Source organism: Bombus affinis, chromosome 13 (assembly GCF_024516045.1).
Source record: "Bombus affinis isolate iyBomAffi1 chromosome 13, iyBomAffi1.2, whole genome shotgun sequence".
In the NCBI taxonomy this organism is placed as follows: Eukaryota; Metazoa; Arthropoda; class Insecta; order Hymenoptera; family Apidae; genus Bombus; species Bombus affinis.
The window spans coordinates 9,515,644-9,538,945 of NC_066356.1; the positions used below are offsets into that span (position 1 = coordinate 9,515,644).

Genomic DNA, 23,302 nt, shown 5'->3' on the forward strand with positions numbered 1-23,302 from the left:
CGATCGTGATCATTTAAAGTTTTGAATCTTTCATCCTGATTTCAACTGTCACGACCCACTAAAACATAAAGTTCAAAGCATAAAACTGTTACGTCTTATAAATATCGAATCATATTCGAAGGTTCAAACGGTTCTTCGGTATTATCTATACGACATGTTCACATATTTCATTATTTACAAAAGATATTTAAGAAACATATAAAAACCGTTCAAATGATCATTGATTTGGAGGACAATCGAAAGAAATGATTTTAGAAGAAAGTTTTCAAAAGTACAAGTAACTATTAGCAAACCTCAAGCAAGAACTCCAGTACGTCTTCTATCTATAATAAGGTCAACTAACATCAAGCATATTTTACTGCTGTTCATAGAAATACCATAAATTGTATTTGTATTAAGATAGGAGGAAGAAAATTTGTCAATTCCTTTGAAAAAATATTAATATTTAAATACTTATTAATATATTTTCCGTGGTTTGGAATTTATATTCGCTTAAAAGTTTGATTAGACTATCTAATTAGAAAAGAATTATGATTTCTATTCTTAACGAATGTATCTGTTTTCCAGGATCGCGAGAGATTGTCTGAGAGCGAAGGTATGTTTCCTGCCCCACATACGGTGGTAAGAGAATCTCGTAGTCGCTTCAATCCAGAATGGCGGCAATGCCTATCAATTAGTGTTGGTTAGTTTTCACTCTTGATATTACGTCAAGTATTTATCTGTAATTTTAGTACGCAGAATGCAATTTCCTTTCTTCCCTCGAATCGATGTTTCACAGTGGTGTTCCTGAATTATTTCTCACTTCTAATGACTTACATACCATCGTTTAAAGTTACATTTATACTTCATCCTACATTATAATAAATTTAACATCCTGATATTCTAATATTCATCGCAATGATGCTTTATTATATCATAAATCGTGTGCGGACTTTTATATATGTCAGAGATGAAGGAACACCAGAACCTTCCCTTTCGAATTTTGGGAAAATCCCGTAACATTGTAATCTAGATTCTACCATAGCTGTAATTAAACAATTGTAGTCATCCAACCCTATTGTAATTGTTCGAAACTTGTGATAGTGAGCTTGGGCTCGAGACGACAACCAGTCGCCGAACGTAGCCGCGGTTAAGTGATGAACGTTTTGTCTAACAAAGGCATGGAGTAATTCTATAACTCCGCTTAAAAGAAATAGTCGTAGCGGCACGTGACAGTAAATATTCCAATGGTTTCTGTCCCGTAGCTCGCCACACGTAGACTCTATCCTTCGGGTAAGATGATTGCCAGATGTCAACGCAGTTGTCTCCACATTATATGTTTAGTTAGCCTGAGGACCCGTTATAGATCTTAAGATTTAGTTAACTAAAGTCCTTCAAACAGACAAATAGTCTTTGTTCCAACTAGGAGAAGATAGGAGAAATCTATTTTTTTACGAACGACGCTTCCCGCTAGCAACTTTCGCTCAAGGGCTGCTGGCATCTTTTTCTAACCACCGATATGGAGATTGACCAATTTAACAGCAACGCCAATTTCCCTCACCTTCCGAACGAAGGCTTTCCTCGACGAATCCGAGGATCTCGTGTCCTTAGACACACCCCATATAGTTTTTCCTCAGTGGCATCATCGGGACGGAGAGTTATTCTCATGAGCGATCTAATCGACGAAAAGAGTAACGTCTTTACGATCAGTGAATATTTCACGTTTTGTTAACAAAGAATCACACTTGGACTTTGTGAGAACGTACATCTATCATCCCATTGACCGCGGATTCGTTATTGAACCTAGGATCATTGTCATTAGCTCCTCGAGTATCTAATTATCGCGATTACTTGTCAAATTCAGTCATAATCATATTTGCACTAGTAAATATCTACTCTATTGCATAACGATAACATCTAATCCAAACGGGGATTAGTTTCACGCCCCTAACTCTAACCCTAATCTTAACGCCAACCCAACATATATTTATAAGAAATCTGAAAGCGATAAAATGTACATTATTACACATTAATACATCTTGACTTATCGCAAGTCTCTAAAAATTTTACTTCATGTACTATTTTACTTAATTCACATAATGTGTATGGATTAACAGATCAGTAATAAAATAGTTAAGAAATAAACTACTAATGAAAAGCATTCGAGCTAACATCGCGAAGAGTCCGGTTACTTATAGCCTGCTGTATGTATTAATTATAAATATATTAATAGTATATATTAAAAATATAAATTTGCGTAAATAAACGCAGTGTCTTTATAAAACAACCGCACTACAATTATCATGTGCTATATATAGCATTACCTGTTTCTCATTCCAGCGTCGTTAACCATGTTGCTAGTCGGTACAGTCAACGGATGGACACTGGCTTCTGTTCGCAAGGAAATAGTCAAAGCCCGCAGAATACCGCTAAGGTTAATATACGACGAAAGTTCATGGATCGTTCCTTTGACAGGAATGATCGGTTCACTTGTGGCTGCCCAGTTGGCCGATTGCAGGGGTCGTAAATACTGCCTCCTCCTAACCAGCATAATGTTCACCTCAGGCTGGTTCATCATCTACGCCGAAATTGGCGGCCCAATGATATACCTTGCTTGGGTGATTCTCGGTATAGCCGTTGGTATTGCCCATACGATAAATCCAATGTACGTGTCAGAAATCGCCGACATCAACAACAGAGGCGCTCTAAGTACTATAATCACAGCGAACTTTTTCTTCGGGAAACTGCTAACCTGCGCCGTAGCACTCTGGCTGACGAACAAGCCACTCCTGTTGTTTCTTGTAACAGTATCCTTTATATCCATGTGCCTGAATACGTGTTTCCCCGAAACTCCGTATTTCTTGGCGGCAAAGGGTAAAAAGCAGCAAGCATGCAAGTCGATAGAATATTACAAAGGCATTGTAGATCCCCAAATAGTGAATGTCGAACTACGTGCTCTACGTGCACAAGCCAGATGCAAATCACACCTAGAATCCAGTTACGAATTAGAACAACAATCCAGAGGCGATTTACACTCACAATCCATACCCTCAATACCAACAGAAGTCATATCCGAAAAGCACCCGCAACCCACAGGTGAAGTACGCTTACAACACTCGCGCGACACACCCGAATTACCCCTACAACCCCAGCGCGAATTACGCTCTCAATCCACAAGCGAATTGCACCGACCACCTACAAGCCAAATATACCGAACACCCATATGCGACATACACCGATCACCCACAAACCAAATATACGGACGATCCGAACGCGAGTTAACCCGATGGGTCACAAACCAAATATACCGACCACCTACAAGCCGAATACACCTGCCACCCACAAGCCAAATACATCTATCATCCACAAGCGCAATACACCCAGAACCCACAAGCGAAATGCACCGACAATCCACAAGCCAGGTACAGCCAGAACCCAGAAGCGAAATACAAGCACCATCCACAAGCCAAATACATCGACCATCTACAAGCGCAATACACCCAGAACCCACAAGCGAAATGCACCGACAATCCACAAGCCAGGTACAGCCAGAACCCAGAAGCGAAATACAAGTACCATTCACAAGCCAAACACATCGACCATTTACAAGCGCAATACACCCAGAACCCACAAGCGAATTGCACCGACCACCTACAAGCCAAATATACCGAACACCCATATGCGACATACACCGATCACCCACAAACCAAATATACGGACGATCCGAACGCGAGTTAACCCGATGGGTCACAAACCAAATATACCGACCACCTACAAGCCGAATACACCTGCCACCCACAAGCCAAATACATCTATCATCCACAAGCGCAATACACCCAGAACCCACAAGCGAAATGCACCGACAATCCACAAGCCAGGTACAGCCAGAACCCAGAAGCGAAATACAAGCACCATCCACAAGCCAAATACATCGACCATCTACAAGCGCAATACACCCAGAACCCACAAGCGAAATGCACCGACAATCCACAAGCCAGGTACAGCCAGAACCCAGAAGTGAAATACAAGCACTATCCACAAGCCAAATACATCGACCATCTACAAGCGCAATACACCCAGAACCCACAAGCGAAATGCACCGACAAATCACAAGCCAGGCACAGCCAGCACCCACAAGCGAAATACAAGAACCATCCACAAGTCAAATACATCGACCATCTACAAGCCAAACGTACCGACCATCCTTAAGTGAAGTACACCGACCACCTACAAGCCAAATATACCGACCACCCAGTCACGAAACATTTCGATCATCCACAGGACAAATAGACGAACGATCCATACGCGAACTACTCCAATCAGCCACAAACGAAATATACCGACCATCCACAAGCCAAATACGACGATCACCCACAAGCCAAATACATCGACCATCTACAAGCGCAATACACCTAGAACCCACAAGCGAAATGCACCGACAATCCACAAGCCAGGTACTGCCAGAACCCAGAAGCGAAATACAAGTACCATCCACAAGCCAAATACATCGACCATCTACAAGCGCAATACACCCAGAATCCACAAGCGAAATGCACCGACAATCCACAAGCCAGGCACAGCCAGAACCCACAAGCGAAATACAAGCACCATCCACAAGCCAAATACATCGACCATCTACAAGCCAAACGCACCGACCATCCACAAGCGAAATACAACCAGAACCCAGAAGCGAAACACACTCGGAAGCCACAAGCGAAATACACACAAGCAATTTAATCACACAATCCTGTTTAACCAAGCTGAAATTAATACTACAACGAAGCAACCGGAAAGCTCTGTTTATCATGCTTGGCTTGATTATGGCACAACATCTTAGCGGAAACTTCATCACTGTGCAGGATCTGCAACTGGTTTTAAGAGAAGCAAAGGTCGTTAAAGATCTATACGGAGGGATGATTGCCATCCAGCTTATCAAGTTTCTATCTAACGGTTTAACCATGATTATGGTGGATTTGGTTGGAAGGAGAAAACTTTTGATTCTGTCTACGTTTGGGTCGACTCTTACACTGACTATTCGAGCAACTTATCTTTTGTTAGGTATGTTTAAGATTGACGTTTCCATCGTCTCTCTGCTTCCCGTTATCGACTTAATTATATATCAAGTACTGTTTCAAATTGGTTTAGGTACATTACCCTATGTTCTCCTATGCGAGTTATTTCCTACGAAACTAACGGGGTTTGTTGCTGCCATCATTGTGATTTTCGATTATATAATTGGCTTTTCCGTGTCGAAACTGCATCTAGAGATTCTCGATAAGATAGGGTTGTGCGGGACTTCCTACATCTTCGCGATAGCATGCAGTACGACATTTCTGATGGTGAGGCTATGGGTACCGGAAACGAAAGGAAGAACATATCAGCAGATTGAAGCGCTTCTAGATGGTAATAATTTGAATTCTTCGAGTGAAGAAGTTAGATCCGATGATGAAATGGATACTCATAGTATATGACAGGAGAAATTGCATCGTACACCCGTGGCACGGTGTTTACTTACTCGGAATAGTCTATTTCTCATTATTATTAGTGTAACGATAAAGATCTACAATTTTACCACGATATGCGATTTTTGTAGTAATGTAGTTTTCTTCGTTTATACGTGTAATTTTAGAAAAGTGTCTAACGAAAGTGATGGAGATTTACAAACATATGTATCGTATAAATTGACCTGCATTGAACTGAGAGGAACACATGTTCTCAAACTAATCTTTTTATCCATTTCATATCTCGACAATGCAACAATATCAATTAAGTCGAGATAATTGAACAACAGTTTGCAAAAGTAAGAAAAGTAATATATTAAAGAATGACAAGGTAACATAATACTGACAAGAACAATTTTTTATATCTCAGCTGCTATCTATACCGTTATTTTTTGTTTGCAATATATAACATATGTATATCACATATACACATGTTAATATTGTTAAGGTAAACAACATGTATGTTGAAAAAGTCAGTATTTATGTTAAAAATAATGTAATATAATTAATATAACACATTGCTAATAAGTACATATGTTACAATGTGTTTGTCAATGATAAGCATATGTGTTTACATATATAAAAATATATGTGTAAGACACGGCTTTTTCGGTGTTATATTATAATTATTACTGAAAAATATCTGAATATGTTAGTTCGAATATTATAGTAATTACTGTACCATAACAGAGTAATAAATATCTAGCCTTGTCTAGCAGAAATTCTATCAAACTGTTGAATGTTATATTCGGTAAATTACGACTATAATAATAGTGTTCACTTCAGAAATTTATAATATTTCCTACTTTTAAAACACTATAATTATTAAATAGCGAAAATTTAAATATCGATAATTTTATAAAGCCGTGTCTATTAACAATTATGTATTTATTGTATATCTTTTAAACAAATATCTTCTGTATTAAAAAGCTACAACAAACAAGGATTTACTATCTATATGTAAAAGCACAAACAAGATTTTAAATGTTCTATTTTATTTAAGTTTTATTCCAGACGAATTTATTACAGACACCCCTAGTGGAAATTAATTAAAGGAGTCCGAACGAAGACGAGTCAACTGTAATACCAAATAGTGCTAAGATCCTAAACCTACATCATGCTAAATCAGTAACGTCGAGAACAATATAAATATGGTAAGAAAACCACCAAGTTTACTGGGTAAAGCACTCTGAATAGCGACCTTCTCTTCCACGGTACCATCGCCCCTCCACTTTACCAATGTAATACTAATTTTGTATAAAAGAATTCGGACAAATTTTTTTTCCCATTCATTTGCAAAATATTAGTTCTTTGATCGTTATGGAAAACAAACAACAAAAACAGCTGTAAGAAGGACCGAAGCGTAAATTTACAACTGAATGTAAAACCAAAGACTAAACCAAAAACCAAATCTAGTTAAACCAAAAACTAAATCGCATTAATATTATAATTCTCTGTGAGATGGTAATTCGTATATGTATCGATATTTCAAACATACACTATTATAAAAACGCGACTAGATGTGACATTGTATGGGACTCTGTCGCGTGTTCTGAAACACAGCTATCGAAAAATATCAGTGCTTTTAATGTTCTCTACAATTAATAACGTTGCGTCGCGACGAATGTAATTATCTGAAAAGTGTACTCGCTACATTTCCATTATGTGATCGCTTGAATGTGCTACGTTTTATATACTTGGAATTTAATTGTGAAAATTTATAAATGGTTATACATTATTCCGATGGATTGCAACATTTAAAAATCTAAAAAATTAAAATAATAAATTAATTATCCTGATAATTAATCTAATACAATACCATCAATTCCTAACTTTTAAATCAATGATTTAAATATATGATCACATGGCATGGTCGCTAGCGCGTATTCCGGGTGCATGCAGGTAAACATGCACTGCATAGCTTTTTCAATTTGTAAGTCGCCCCAAGGACACGCCTGTTCTGGTGACTGCTCGATGTTTGCGCGGAATCGCAGGAGTTGTCGACGCGCCGGTGATGCTTTCGAATCTGTTGGGGATTCAGTTGTCGATCTGCAGTCCTGTCCGATTGGTACTTGGATACGCGGATAGGGACCTGCAATTTCACGTCCTCCGGAATTCTGTTCAACTGTCACGGGGGTGGACGCCATTCGTTCAGTTGGGGCCGTGCATTCGTAATTCTGTTCAGCGATCCCTCCCCGGCAGGCCCATGGTTAAGTAGAGTCAGAACTCGACATTCTGGCCAATAGGTTGAATGCCGAGATTGGTGTGTAATGTTAAATAACCCATGGGCGGATCTCGTGCATAGTCACCGCCTCGTGGTGAGATCTGGTAATTGGCATCGTTTTCCGAAAATTAATCAATTGATTAATCTAATACCAAGCCAAGTACTACGCTACAGTCCGGTTTATATCTCCAAAAGCCACTAAGAGAATTTTGCATGATCTAGATTGGACTGCACCGTGGGACATCGTTGGACATCGTTGGTCACCGTCGGACATCATTGCACATTATTGGACGTCGCGACAGTTTCATTAGGAAACGTTATATATATTGCAATATATAGAAATAGAGGGAAAGCAAAGAACAAATAGAATTACCGCGATAGAGGTAGATATGCTTCAAAAAATTAAAGATAATTCAAATGCTGGATTATGATGGCTATGTAGCCGATGTCGCAACATGGAACAAAAATAACTAATAGTCGAAGCTGTGCAATTATTTTTGTTTATTTTAATTTTTACATTATAAGAAATATTTATGATATAATAGTTGGCTTTCGAATGTTCTATCATTATAATTAGGATATTTCCTAGATAGAATAAGTACAAAAATATTATTGTTTCTATATCAGAATTTTTAAAATTAATTCGTTACATTTAAACATATAACAAGGAGAATAAGAAGTGTTTATGTATTGAAATAATATCGGCTGAATGTAAAGGGGAAGTATCCTTAGAAGTACCCAGTATGGTTGTAGCAGTCGTGTAAATGGTACAAATCAATACAAAATCCGTCAATCGTGAGATTCAGTGTAAGGACTTCTTACAATTGTTCTCTCTTTGCGATAGATAATTACCAATGATTTTTCGTGCAGTTTTTAAATAATTATGTGTGAACTGGGTTCTACGAATTGAATTATTGAAAATCTATCGTGATTATATTATTGCGTGAAAGTACTTATTTCTGGCAGCATATCCCAGCGTTCGACGGTAAGCATTTAATATGATTATACAATATATATTTTTGAAATAAACTGTTAGAAATTAAATATCGCAGCGTAACAAATCCTAATTGAACGAAAAAATAAAAAAGGGTCTGTTTGAGATACCTATTTCAGCGAATTTGATTATTATTCTTTTATTTCCAAATAAAGATACGAATCCATAGCAATTAGTATTAATTTCGAATCTACAATTGTATTGAACGTTCTTCAAGATTTATGAAACTCTTGTAAGTATTACCGAAACTTCAAAGTTTTGATTCCAACTCCCCGGTTTAATGTTTTGGCAAATACTGAAATGTATTAACATATCGTGTCAATAATACCAAAGTACCGTCTGAACCTTCGAATATGATTCGATATTTAGAAGTCACAATAATCTTAAATCTTTGACCTTGTGTCTTAATCGATCGTAATCATTTAAAATTTTGAATCTTTCACCCTGATTTCAACTGTCACGACCCATCAAAACATAGAGTTCAAAGCTTAAAACTGTTACGTCTCATAAATATCGAATCATACTCGATGGTTCAAACGGTTCTTCGGTGTTATCTATACGACATGTTCATATATTTCATTATTTACAAAAGATATTTAAAAAACATATAAAAACGGTTCAAATGATCATTGATTTGGAGGACAATCAGAGGAAATGATTTTAGGAGAAAGTTTTCAAAAGCATAAATAACCATTAGCAAACGTCAGTGAAGAACTCCAGTACGTTTGCTATCTATAATAAAGTCAAATAACATCAAGCATATTTTACTGCTGTTGATAGAAATACCATAAAGTGTATTTGTATTAAGATAGGAGGAAGAAAATTTGTCAATTCCTTTGAAAGAATATTAATATTTAAATACTTATTAATATATTTTCCGTGGTTTGGAATATATATTAGCTTAAAAGTTTGATTATCTAATTATTATCTAATTATTTAATCTAATTATTTATCTTAATTATTATCTAATTAGAAAAGAATTATGATTTCTATTCTTAACGAATGTATCTGTTTTCCAGGATCGCGAGAGATTGTCGGAGAGCGAAGGTATGTTTCCTGCCCCACATACGGTGGTAAGAGAATCTCGTAGTCGCTTCAATCCAGAATGGCGGCAATGCCTATCAATTAGTGTTGGTTAGTTTTCACTCTTGATATTACGTCAAGTATTTATCTGTAATTTTAGTACGCAGAATGCAATTTCCTTTCTTCCCTCGAATCGATGTTTCACAGTGGTGTTCCTGAATTATTTCTCACTTCTAATGACTTACATACCATCGTTTAAAGTTACATTTATACTTCATCCTACATTATAATAAATTTAACATCCTGATATTCTAATATTCATCGCAATGATGCTTTATTATATCATAAATCGTGTGCGGACTTTTATATATGTCGGAGATGAAGGAACACCAGAACCTTCCCTTTCGAATTTTGGGAAAATCCCGTAACATTGTAATCTAGATTCTACCATAGCTGTAATTAAACAATTGTAGTCATCCAACCCTATTGTAATTGTTCGAAACTTGTGATAGTGAGCTTGGGCTCGAGACGACAACCAGTCGCCGAACGTAGCCGCGGTTAAGTGATGAACGTTTTGTCTAACAAAGGCATGGAGTAATTCTATAACTCCGCTTAAAAGAAATAGTCGTAGCGGCACGTGACAGTAAATATTCCAATGGTTTCTGTCCCGTAGCTCGCCACACGTAGACTCTATCCTTCGGGTAAGATGATTGCCAGATGTCAACGCAGTTGTCTCCACATTATATGTTTAGTTAGCCTGAGGACCCGTTATAGATCTTAAGATTTAGTTAACTAAAGTCCTTCAAACAGACAAATAGTCTTTGTTCCAACTAGGAGAAGATAGGAGAAATCTATTTTTTTACGAACGACGCTTCCCGCTAGCAACTTTCGCTCAAGGGCTGCTGGCATCTTTTTCTAACCACCGATATGGAGATTGACCAATTTAACAGCAACGCCAATTTCCCTCACCTTCCGAACGAAGGCTTTCCTCGACGAATCCGAGGATCTCGTGTCCTTAGACACACCCCATATAGTTTTTCCTCAGTGGCATCATCGGGACGGAGAGTTATTCTCATGAGCGATCTAATCGACGAAAAGAGTAACGTCTTTACGATCAGTGAATATTTCACGTTTTGTTAACAAAGAATCACACTTGGACTTTGTGAGAACGTACATCTATCATCCCATTGACCGCGGATTCGTTATTGAACCTAGGATCATTGTCATTAGCTCCTCGAGTATCTAATTATCGCGATTACTTGTCAAATTCAGTCATAATCATATTTGCACTAGTAAATATCTACTCTATTGCATAACGATAACATCTAATCCAAACGGGGATTAGTTTCACGCCCCTAACTCTAACCCTAATCTTAACGCCAACCCAACATATATTTATAAGAAATCTGAAAGCGATAAAATGTACATTATTACACATTAATACATCTTGACTTATCGCAAGTCTCTAAAAATTTTACTTCATGTACTATTTTACTTAATTCACATAATGTGTATGGATTAACAGATCAGTAATAAAATAGTTAAGAAATAAACTACTAATGAAAAGCATTCGAGCTAACATCGCGAAGAGTCCGGTTACTTATAGCCTGCTGTATGTATTAATTATAAATATATTAATAGTATATATTAAAAATATAAATTTGCGTAAATAAACGCAGTGTCTTTATAAAACAACCGCACTACAATTATCATGTGCTATATATAGCATTACCTGTTTCTCATTCCAGCGTCGTTAACCATGTTGCTAGTCGGTACAGTCAACGGATGGACACTGGCTTCTGTTCGCAAGGAAATAGTCAAAGCCCGCAGAATACCGCTAAGGTTAATATACGACGAAAGTTCATGGATCGTTCCTTTGACAGGAATGATCGGTTCACTTGTGGCTGCCCAGTTGGCCGATTGCAGGGGTCGTAAATACTGCCTCTTTCTATCCAGCGTAATGTTCACCGCAGGCTGGTTCATCATCTACGCCGAAATTGGCGGCCCAATGGTATACCTTGCTTGGGTGTTTCTCGGTATAGCCGTTGGTATTGCAAATACGATAAATCCAATGTACGTGTCAGAAATCAACACCGACATCAAGAACAGAGGGTTTGTAAGTACTATGGTCTTAGGGAACGTAATCATCGGGGAACTGCTAACCTGCGCCGTAGTAATCTGGCTGACGAACAAGTTACTTCTGTTGATGCTTGTAACAGTATCCTTTATATCCCTGTGCCTGAATACGTGTTTCCCCGAAACTCCGTATTTCTTGGCGGCAAAAGGTAAAAAGCAGCAAGCATGCAAGTCGATGGAATATTACAAAGGCATCGTAGATCCCCACAGAGTGAATGTCGAACTACGTGCTCTACGTGCACAAGCCAGATACAATTCACGCCCACAATCCAGTTACGAATTAGAACAACAATCCAGAGGCGATTTACACTCACAATCCATACCCTCAATACACTCAGAAGTCATATCCGAAAAGCACCCGCAACCCACAGGTGAAGTACGCTTACAACACTCGCACGACTCACCCGAATTACCCCTACAACCCCCGCGCGAATTACGCTCTCAATCCACAAGCGAATTACACCGACCACCTACAAGCCAAATATACCGACAACCCATATGCGACATACTCCGATCACCCACAAACCAAATATACGGACGATCCGAACGCGAATTAACCCGATGGGTCACAAACCAAATATACCGACCACCTACAAGCCAAATATACCGACCACCCATATCCGACATACTCCGATCACCCACAAACCAAATATACGGACGATCCGAACGCGAGTTAACCCGATGGGTCACAAACCAAATATACCGACCACCTACAAGCCAAACGTACCGACCATCCTTAATTGAAGTGCACCGACCACCTACAAGCCAAATATACCGACCACCCAGACACGAAACATTTCGATCATCCACAGGACAAATAGACGGACGATCCGAACGCGAGTTAACCCGATGGGTCACAAACGAAATATACCGACCACCTACAAGCCGAATACACCTGCCACCCACAAGCCAAGTACATCTATCATCCACAAGCGCAATACACCCAGAACCCACAAGCGAAATGCACCGACAATCCACAAGCCAGGTACAGCCAGAACCCAGAAGCGAAATACAAGCACCATCCACAAGCCAAATACATCGACCATCTACAAGCGCAATACACCCAGAACCCACAAGCGAAATGCACCGACAATCCACAAGCCAGGCACAGCCAGAACCCACAAGCGAAATACAAGCACCATCCACAAGCCAAATACATCGACCATCTACAAGCCAAACGCACCGACCATCCACAAGCGAAATACAACCAGAACCCAGAAGCGAATTACACACAAGCAATTTAATCACACAATCCTGTTTAACCAAGCTGAAATTAATACTACAACGAAGCAACCGGAAAGCTCTGTTTATCATGCTTGGCTTGATTATGGCACATCATCTTAGCGGAAACTTCATCACTGTGCAGGATCTGCAACTGGTTTTAACAGAAGCAAAGGTCGTTAACGATCTATATGGAGGGATGATTGCCATCCAGCTTATCAAGTTTCTATCTATCGGTTTAACCATGATTATGGTAGATTTTGTTGGAAGGAGAAAACTTTTGATTCTGTCTACGTTTGGGTCGAGTCTTACATTGATTATTCGAGCAACTTATCTTTTGTTACGTATGTATAAGATTGACGTTTCCATCGTCCCTCTGCTTCCCGTTATCGACTTAATTATATATCAAGTAGTGTTTCAAATTGGTTTAGGTATATTACCCTATGTTCTCCTAGGCGAGTTATTTCCTACGAATCTAACGGGGTTTGCTGCTGCCATCATTGTGAGTTTCGATTATATAATTGGTTTTTCCGTGTCGAAAATGTATCCAGAGATTCTCGATAAGGTGGGGTTGTGCGAGACTTCCTACATCTTCTCGATAGCATGCAGTATTTCACTTCTGATGGTGTGCCTATGGGTACCGGAAACAAAAGGAAAAACATATCAGCAGATTGAAGCCCTTCTAGTTGGTGAAGATTTGAATTCTTTGAATGAAGAAGTTAGAACCGATGAAATGGATGTTCATAGATTATGACAGGAGAAATTGCACCGTACGTCTGTGGCACGGTGTCTACTTGCACGGAATATTTTATTTCTCATTTTTATTAGTATAACGATAAAGATCTACATTTTATCACGATATGCAATTTTTGTAGTATTTTTGTAGTAGTTTTCTTCGTTTGTTCGTGTAACTTTAGAAATGTGTCTAACAAAGATGATGGTCATTTACAAACATATGTATCGTATAAATTGACTTGCATTGAACTGAGAGGAATACATGTTCTCAAAGTAAACTTTTTATCCATTTCATAACTCGACAATGCAACAATATCAATTAACTCGAGATAATTGAACAACAGTTTGTAAAAGTAAGAAAAGTAATATATTAAAGAATGACAAGGTAACATAATACTGACAAGAACAATTTTTTATATCTCAGCTGCTATCTATACCGTTATTTTTTGTTTGCAATATATAACATATGTATATCACATATACACATGTTAATATTGTTAAGGTAAACAACATGTATGTTGAAAAAGTCAGTATTTATGTTAAAAATAATGTAATATAATTAACATAACACATTGCTAATAAGTACATATGTTACAATGTGTTTGTCAATGATAAGCATATGTGCTTACATATATAAAAATATATGTGTAAGACACGGCTTTTTCGGTGTTATATTAGAATTATTATTGAAAAATATTTGAATATGTTAGTTCGAATATTATAGTAATTACTGTACCATAACACAGTAATAAATATCTAGCCTTGTCTAGCAGAAATTCTATCGAACTGTCGAACGTCATTTTCGGTAAATTACAGCTATAATAATAGTGTTCACTTCAGAAATTTATAATATTTCCCACTTTTAATATACGATAATTATTACATAGCGAAAATTTAAATATCGATAATTTTATAAAGCTTTGTCTATTAACAATTATGTATTTATTGTATATCTTTTAAACAAATATCTTCTGTATTAAAAAGCTACAACAAACAAGGATTTACTATCTATATGTAAAAGCACAAACAAGATTTTAAATGTTCTATTTTATTTAAGTTTTATTCCAGACGAATTTATTACAGACACCCCTAGTGGAAATTAATTAAAGGAGTCCGAACGAAGACGAGTCAACTGTAATACCAAATAGTGCTAAGATCCTAAACCTACATCATGCTAAATCAGTAACGTCAAGAACAATATAAATATGGTAAGAAAACCACCAAGTTTACTGGGTAAAGCACTCTGAATAGCGACCTTCTCTTCCACGGTACCATCGCCCCTCCACTTTACCAATGTAATACTAATTTTGTATAAAAGAATTCGGACAAATTTTTTTTCCCATTCATTTGCAAAATATTAGTTCTTTGATCGTTATGGAAAACAAACAACAAAAACAGCTGTAAGAAGGACCGAAGCGTAAATTTACAACTGAATGTAAAGTTCTAGTTAAACCAAAAACTAAACTAAAGTTAAAAAAAAAAGTTCTAGTTAAACCTAAAAAAAAAAAAGTTCTAGTTAAAAAAAAAAAAAAGATGTGACATTGTATGGGACTCTGTCGCGTGTTCTGAAACGCAACTATCGAAAAATATCAGTGCTTTTAATGTTCTCTACAATTAATAACGTTGCGTCGCGACGAATGTAATTATCTGAAAAGTGTACTCGCTACATTTCCATTATGTGATCGTTTGAATGTTGCTACGTTTTATATACTTGGAATTTAATTGTGAAAATTTATAAATGGTTATACATTATTCCGATGGATTGCACCATTTAAAAATCTAAAAAATTAAAATAATAAATTAATTATCCTGATAATTAATCTAATACAATACCATCAATTCCTAACTTTTAAATCAATGATTTAAATATATGATCACATGGCATGGTCGCTCGCGCGTATTCCGGGTGCATACAGCTAAACGTGCACTGCATAGCTCATTCAATTAGTAAGTCGCTCTAAGAACACGTCTGTTCTGGTGACTGCTAGAAGTTTTCGCAGGATCGCGGGAGTTGTCGACGCGCTGGTGATGTTTTCGAATTTGTTGGGGATTCAGTCGTCGATCTGCAGTACTGTCTTATTGGTACTTGAGTATTCGGACAGGTACATGCAATTTCTTGTCCTCCGTAATTCTCTTCGACTGTCGCGGAGGTGGACGCCACTCTTTCAGTTAGGCCGTCCATTCATAATTCTGTTCAGCGGTCCCTCCCCGGCAGGCCCATGGTTAAGTAGAGTCAGAACTCGACATTCTCGCCAATAGGTTGAATGCCGAGATTGGTGTGTAGTGTTAAATAACCCATGGGCGGATCTCGTGCATAGTCACCGCCTCGTGGTGAGATCTGGTAATTGGCATCGTTTTCCGAAAATTAATCAATTGATTAATCTAATACCAAGCCAAGAACTACGCTACAGTCCGGTTTATATCTCCAAAAGCCACTAGGAGAATTTTGCATGATCTAGATTGGACTGCACAGTGGGACACCGTGGGACATCGTTGGACATCGTTGGTCACCGTCGGACATCATTGCACATTATTGGACGTCGCGACAGTTTCAGTAGGAAACGTTGAAATAGAGGGAAAGCAAAGAACAAATAGAATTACTGCGATAGAAGTAGATATGCTTCAAAAAATTAAAGATAATTCAAATGCTGGATTATGATGGCAATGTAGCCGATGTCGCAACATGGAACAAAAATAACTAATAGTCGAAGCTGTGCAATTATTTTTGTTTATTTTAATTTTTACATTATAAGAAATATTTATGATATAATAGTTGGCTTTCGAATGTTCTATCATTATAATTAGTATATTTCCTAGATAGAATAAGTACAAAAATATTATTGTTTCTATATCAGAATTTTTAAAATTAATTCGTTACATTTAAACATATAACAAGGAGAATAAGAAGTGTTTATGTATTGAAATAATGTCGGCTGAATGTAAAGGGGAAGTATCCTTAGAAGTACCCAGTATGGTTGTAGCAGTCGTGTAAATGATACAAATCAATACAAAATCCGTCAATCGTGAGATTCAGTGTAAGGACTTCTTACAATTGTTCTCTCTTTGTGATAGATCATTACCAATGATTTTTCGTGCAGTTTTTAAATAATTATATGTGAACTGGGTTCTACGAATTGAATTATTGAAAATCTATCGTGATTATATTATTGCGTGAAAGTACTTATTTCTGGCAGCATGTCCCAGCGTTCGACGGTAAGCATTTAATATGATTATACAATATATATTTTTGAAATAAACTGTTAGAAATTAAATATCGCAGCGTAACAAATCCTAATTGAACGAAAAAATAAAAAAGGGTCTGTTTGAGATACCTATTTCAGCGAATTTGATTATTATTCTTTTATTTCCAAATAAAGATACGAATCCATAGCAATTAGTATTAATTTCGAATTTACAATTGTATCGAACGTTCTTTAAGATTTATGAAACTCTTGCAAGTATTACCTAAACTTCAAAGTTTTGATTCCTACGCCTCGATTTAAAGTTTTGGCAAATAATGAAATGTATTAACATATCGTGTCGATAATACCAAATTATCCGTCTGATCCTTCGAATATGATTCGATATTTAAAAGTCACAATAATCTCAAATCTTTGACCTTGTGTCTTAATCGATCGTGAGCAGTTAAAATTTTGAATTTTTCACCCTGATATAAACTGTCACGACCCACCAAAACATAAAGTTCAAAGCATAAAACTGTTACGTCTTATAAATATCGAATCATATTCGGAGGTTCAAACAGTTCTTAGGTATTATCTATACGATATGTTAATATATGAGGTGGAATATGATGTTGTCCGTGATAATAGTAATTGCCGGCTGTAGATGTCGCTGCTGGGGTACTGCTGATTTTATTCCTAATTTACTTGCGTAGAAGAAAAATCGGACTCCGGTCGCCGGGATTCGAACCCGGGTTCCGAACGTTCCTATCCTAAGGCGCTAGGTACTGCGTGTTTATTATTAATTCCAGGTTTTTTACATATTTTTTTTACATGATTTTTTTTCCAGAGTAAACGCTGAATTCTAATTGTAGGGTGGTACAGGCAAAAGTACCGATACGCGCCGGTACGACGTAGCCATGCATTATTACATTCTTTTCTCTTTTTTTTTTTTTTGAGATTATTAATGTTAAATAAAATAAAATTAAGCCGCTGTTGCGCTGTGCTTATGTACGATATTTTAATTTATGTCCTGAAAGCCTGGACGCAAAAACAGGACAGTTCGCTAGCCTATAAGGGAGGGGCTGGGAGGGGATGGGCTGGGAGGGGTGGGGAGGGGTTGGGGAGGGGTGTTCTGTGGGATTAGTATAATATTTGTTTATCTATTTACATATTTACATATTTACATATTTACATATTTACACTTTTATTCGGTGAGCGTTGCCGTTCTGTGGCTCTTTATCTTGTTGTTTTTTGTTGTGGGTTCCGTATCCACCAATATTTTTTTGTGTTTTTTCTGTATTTGTCTTCTGTATCCTTTTGGGGGAGGGCCATGTTGTATCTCCACCTAGTGTCTGCCGTGCGGCCATCTAGGTTTTCCTCGTATTGAATAGATTTCATTCCTATTTTCCTTTGCATATGATAAATTATGGGTATGTTGTTTTGGTCTTGGAGATAGTTTCTTTCGTCTAGGTATAGGAAGGCTTCGGGGGGGGGGGGGGATGTAGCCTGTTAACAGAGTGTTTTTGAAGTATGCGTCGTTTGGGTATAAGCAGCCGAAGATTAGGCTGTTTTCTTTGATCTTCGCGGCTTGCGAGAAGTGATTTCTCGTTAGTTTTAGGATGTGACAGTCGATGCGGTGGATGTTGGCTAAGTCGTATATTTTTTTGTTTTTTATGTATTTTCTGTATCCGCTGTGTTCTGATCTGTAAATGCTCAGGCAAGCTCTGATGCATTTTCTTTCAAATATGCGAATTTTTTCCATTATTGACGCTGGTATGTTGTACCATATTGGGCAGCCGTAGGTTATAATGGGTCTTATTAGCGATTGGTAGCACATGATTTTTACTTTGCTATCGAGAATTCTGGAATAAAACAGCCTTTTTGTATTTCAAAAAGCTTTGCTGGCTTTGGAGAGTTGGATTTCGATGTGTTGCTTATAATTTAGTTTTTCATCTATGTTTATTCCTAGGTATTTTACGCAATTTTTGTGTGGTATGAGGTTCTCTTCGTTTGCTTTTTCTTTTAGGCGGAATTTCCTGACTTGTTCCCTTTCTGCTGAGCCGATTTTGCTTGTCATGGGTCTGAATAGTATGGTTTCGCATTTGCTTGCGTTAATTTTTAGTTTCCATGTATGATAGTAATCGCTGATTTTGTTAAAGAGTTCTTGCAGTTCTGTTCTTATCGTTTTGGTTTTGCGGCCTGTTACGTAGATGATTAGGTCATCCGCGAAGGCTATGGAGCGTTTGTGTGTGGATGTGTTGAGGTTAAAGAGGTTTAGTAAGTCGTTATTGTAGATGCTGAAGAGTAGCGGGGAATTTACTGTTCCTTGTTGCAGGCCGTTCTCTATGGAGAATTCTTTGCTTGAAGTGTGCGAGCCGTCGGTCATTATGAAAGTTTTGTTTGTTATCATGTTTGTTATCATGTTTGTTATAAATGAGTCCTGGGATCCAGACGGTGTCGAAGGCTTTTTCGATGTCTATTAGGCAGGCGGCTACTCGCTGATTTGCGTTAAGTGCCCAACAGATATCCGACGTAAGTTTATTTATTGCGTGGATTGTGGAGTGTTTGTGGCGGAATTGGTTTTCCGGGATTATCTTATTTTTTGAGCAGAAGGCTGCTAGGGGGTTGTTTGTGATCATTTCGTATACTTTGCTTATGTTGGGGAGGAGGCTTATGGGTCGTAGGTTTGCAGGTGATGAGCCGTCTTTATTTTTTTTTGTAATGGCTATGAGTTTGGCTTTTTTCCATTTTTTGGGGAAGTACGTGTTGTTTAGTGCATTATTAAACAGTACTGTGTAGTACCATTTTATTTTGTTTGGTAGGCGTTTGAGCGAGATGTTTGGGATGCCATCGAAGCCGGCGGATTTTTTGTTGTTTAGCGTGGAGAAGATTGTACTTAGTTGGTTGAAGTTTGTAAAGTAGTTTATTTCTGGGTCGGGCTGTTTGGGGTCGTCCGATGTGTTTTCGTTTGAGAATGTGCAGACTGTTTTGTTTAGCGCTATGTCTTGTTTTATTTTATTTTTTAGTATGTTTGTTTCGGCGATGATAATTCTGTTTAATTGTTCTCGGCCCATGTGTTCGTTTTGTGTGTGAGTTTTGGCGAAGTGGGTGCCGATAATGTCTAGTTTTTCCGTTGTTTTTGATATTATGAAGTTGCCCTCTGTGTCTTTGTTGGTGTTGTGTATCTCGATGCCTGCTTCTTCGATGAGGGAGGCTTTTTCTGGAGGCAGTTTGAGGGGCGGGATGGAGTTTTGTTCCTTTGGTCTGAAAATTTGATTTATCTGCGGGAACATGCTAGCAGAGTCTTTTTTGGAGATATTTTTTATTTTATTTGTCCAGTATTGATTTATAGAGTTTGCGAATTCTTGTTTTAGTTGTGATTTTATTTCGTGTAGCAGGTACTTTAGGAATTCTATGTCTTCTCTTTTGTCGTAAGAGTAGTTGAGTCTTAGGTTGTTTAATTTCGATAGTATGTAGCTTTTATCTCGTTGTAGATTTTTTATTTTATAGTTTATATATGGCTCGCAGGAGTCTTTTTTTTTAAATGTCGGTACGGATTCTTGTAGGGCGATTTGTATATGTTTTTCTATTTCGTCTATGAACGAGTCGATTTGTCTGTCTGTTAGGTTGACATTGTTGTAGATTTTTAGGTCGCAGTTCTGTTCGAGCAGGTTTTGGAACTTTTTCCAGTCTGTCTTTTTGTAGTTGTACCTGGGTGTTTCGGTCTGCGTTTCGAGTGTTAGGTAGTCGGATGTGTTTTTGCTTATCTGAAATACTATGGCGTTATGGTCGCTGTCGTAGTCTATGGTTTTGAGAGTGTTATTTGGTCGTAAGTTTTGGAATTTTATTCGGGCGTCTGCTAGGCATATGTCTAGGTAGGAGCGTCCTTTTGGGTAAGAGGGTAGCTCGGAGCCATAGAGGTTTGTTTTGTAGAAAATGCTTTTATTGTCTAGCCAGGTTCTGACGGAGTTTCCTCTCGTGTTGTTTATTTCGTTTTTCCAGCTGGTATGTTTGGCGTTAAGGTCACCGGCTATTATGTAGTAGTTTTCCTGTTTGTCGAGCTGTAAAAGTTGGAAGAGATTGTCGAATTCGTCGTTAAATTGTTTCTGGTTTCTGTAGGCTGCGTAGGCTGCGGAGATAAATAAGTTTTCCTTATTGTTTATTTTTATTTTTATGATCGTCGTCTCTAGGATTTTGAAGTTTGTTATTTTGTCGTTTTGTATTGTTTTGAACTTCAGGGGGTTTTTTATGAGGATTGCCGTTCCTCCTCCTTGGGTAGCGTTTGGTCTGTCGTGTCTTATTATAGAGTAGTTTTTGTATTGCACCTTATGTCTATAGTTCAGTTTGGTTTCTGAGATAAGTACTATGTCGGGGGTTTCTTTCTTAATTAGTGTTAGCAAGCTGTATCTTTTTTGGTTTGAGATTAGTGAGTTGGCGTTTATTGATATGATTTTCAGATGTTTAACTTTTATCTGGTTTATTTTCTGCTGTGATTGGTGGGCGGGTGTGTTTTGGCTAATCTTCGTCTATATTTTCGATGATGTTGAAGATGGAATCGATTCTTTCTTCATGCGTATTTAGTGCTTTTTTGATTTCGTTTAGTTGTGTTTGTTGGTCGCTTAGAGCTTTTAGGATGCTTTTTTTGAAGTCTTCAATGACATTTATTATGCTTATTTGGGGTGAGTCTATTGTTGGGTTAGGGTTTTGTTTGACTTGTGCCGCTATGTTTGTTACTTGCGGGCTTGTCTCGTTTATACTTGTTCTTTGTTTTACTATGTCCGCGAACTTTAGTTCGGGGACGTACTTACGGCTTATTTTGGCGATTCTTTCGATTTTTGTTGTTTTTGCTTTGGTGATTTTTTCATTAATCTTTTTCCGTAATTCGATGAGTTTTGGACATCCTTTGTATGATGCAGGATGTCCGTAGTTTTTGCAGTTTACGCAGTAGATTTTTTCTTTGCTTACTGCTGCTTCTTTTTTTATTTTGCACTCGCCTGGCCCGTGCGGTTCAGTGCATTTTACACAGCGATAGTTTAGGTTACAGTTTTGTGCTGTGTGGCCTATTCGCTGGCATTTGTAGCACTGCGTGATATCGTTTTTTTTAATTTTTTCCCAGGCTATTTTCAGATAGTTAAGTCTGTTTATTTTTAGAAGGTTCCCGATGTTGCTATCGGGGGAGACTTGGATTATATAGATTGGGAGCAATGTGTTGTTCTCCCTTGATTTTCTTGTTGTGAATCGCGTCACTTTGGTGAAGTTAACTTCTTCTATTTTCAGGGCTTTTAGGTCTTCTAGAATTTCCGCTTCTGTGTAGCTGTTTCCTAGCCCTTTTAGTAGATACGTGTGGGGTTTTTGCGATTTTGGGGTATATGTGAAATAGGCCGTGTTGGCTGCGGTCAGTATTTTTTTTGCGTTCGCGTGGTCATTTAGGTTTTGCAGATAAAGTACGTGCTTACCTGAGTGGATTCTTTTGATATGGAAGTTCTTGATTTTGAGGGACTTTTCCATGAGTGCTATTGTGTCTTTCGGGTCTTGTAACGTTATGTTGATGGGGGGTGGCCTGGCCCCTTTTGCTGATGTGGGGGGGTCTGCCTGGTCTTCAGCGGGGTGGCTGGGTGGCAGGCCCTTGTGCGTTTGGTTTTTCAGTACTGATGAAGGTTGTGGTGTTGTTTTTTTCGGTGGGGCGGCGGGGGGGGGGGGTGCTTGTCCGGGCGGTATAGCTTTTGCTTGTGGTTATTGGTGACGTGACCGGGGAAGTGGGCTGTCTGATTGCCTTTTCCCTTAATACGTCGTTTTTTTTTTTAATGTTATCGATAATGTTTTCATGCAGTTGCGGTGTGCAGGGGTCTTGGGCTTGGAGGGCATCGAATCTGTTTTTTAATGTGATAGTCATTGGTTGAGATTGTGGGCTTCTTCTTTGTTTCATATTTTCGTTTTTATCGTTGTGCTCTTCTTGTGAGTCGCTTTCTTCTCCTTTTAAATTTTCTAGTTTGGGGTTTATTCTGTTCCTGGTTACCAGGTTTGGAGGCGGATTGAGTTTCCGCGTCTTTTGTGTAGCAGTTCTTATGCTGCTATCTTTAATTATTTGTTGTTTTTCTATTTTTCTTTTGATTCCTTTTTTTTGACGAGCTTATGGCGGATTCCGCCTCCTTGGTTTCGAGTTCATTCCTTTCTTCTTCTATTTTTAAATTGATTCTAGAGTGGTTGATGTTATCACTATTTTTTTCACTGTTTAGCACTCTTTTTGTTTTTCCTTTTTTTTTTTTTTTTTTTTTTTTTTTTTTTTTTTTTTTTTTTGCTCTCTCAC

The 23,302-nt window shown here is 37.8% G+C and overlaps 3 protein-coding genes and 1 long non-coding RNA gene across 32 annotated transcripts in view; 3 read left to right on the forward strand and 1 right to left on the reverse strand.

The window, feature by feature from the left end:
• Positions 1 to 12,689, reverse strand: part of LOC126923626 (uncharacterized) — a 24,641-nt gene extending 11,952 nt beyond the window's left edge. The window contains exon 1 of the long non-coding RNA XR_007713244.1: positions 12,568 to 12,689. This is a non-coding gene — a long non-coding RNA (uncharacterized LOC126923626). The remainder of the gene's footprint in view (positions 1 to 12,567) is intronic.
• The window catches only part of LOC126923615 (facilitated trehalose transporter Tret1-like), a 43,736-nt gene extending 29,820 nt beyond the window's left edge, over positions 1 to 13,916 (forward strand). For 12 of the 27 annotated variants that reach the window (XM_050737274.1, XM_050737275.1, XM_050737269.1 and 9 more), the window contains 4 exons: positions 3,402 to 3,521; positions 3,858 to 3,977; positions 4,098 to 4,433; positions 4,554 to 5,699. In XM_050737274.1, coding sequence (XP_050593231.1) covers positions 3,402 to 3,521; positions 3,858 to 3,977; positions 4,098 to 4,433; positions 4,554 to 5,450 — 1,473 coding nt within the window. In that variant the 3' untranslated portion in view covers positions 5,451 to 5,699. Of the gene's footprint in view, positions 1 to 567; positions 683 to 2,319; positions 3,522 to 3,857; positions 3,978 to 4,097; positions 5,700 to 13,253 lie in introns of those variants that run through there. The other 15 variants (XM_050737257.1, XM_050737258.1, XM_050737263.1 and 12 more) reach the window with 14 other exon arrangements.
• The window catches only part of LOC126923614 (facilitated trehalose transporter Tret1-like), a 72,291-nt gene that overhangs the window by 7,838 nt on the left and 41,151 nt on the right, over positions 1 to 23,302 (forward strand). The window contains exons 1-3 of one of the 2 annotated variants that reach the window (XM_050737248.1): positions 8,418 to 8,689; positions 9,718 to 9,832; positions 11,470 to 12,028. In XM_050737248.1, coding sequence (XP_050593205.1) covers positions 9,748 to 9,832; positions 11,470 to 12,028 — 644 coding nt within the window. In that variant the 5' untranslated portion in view covers positions 8,418 to 8,689; positions 9,718 to 9,747. Of the gene's footprint in view, positions 1 to 8,417; positions 8,690 to 9,717; positions 9,833 to 11,469; positions 12,029 to 23,302 lie in introns of those variants that run through there. The other variant, XM_050737247.1, reaches the window with a different exon arrangement.
• LOC126923621 (facilitated trehalose transporter Tret1-2 homolog) overlaps positions 1 to 23,302 on the forward strand; it is a 27,427-nt gene that overhangs the window by 686 nt on the left and 3,439 nt on the right. The window contains exon 1 of one of the 2 annotated variants that reach the window (XM_050737294.1): positions 16,790 to 17,026. The exons of the other annotated variant lie outside the window; for it this stretch is intronic. Coding sequence (XP_050593251.1) covers positions 17,009 to 17,026 — 18 coding nt within the window. The 5' untranslated portion in view covers positions 16,790 to 17,008. Of the gene's footprint in view, positions 1 to 16,789; positions 17,027 to 23,302 lie in introns of those variants that run through there. 2 annotated transcript variants of the gene reach the window in all.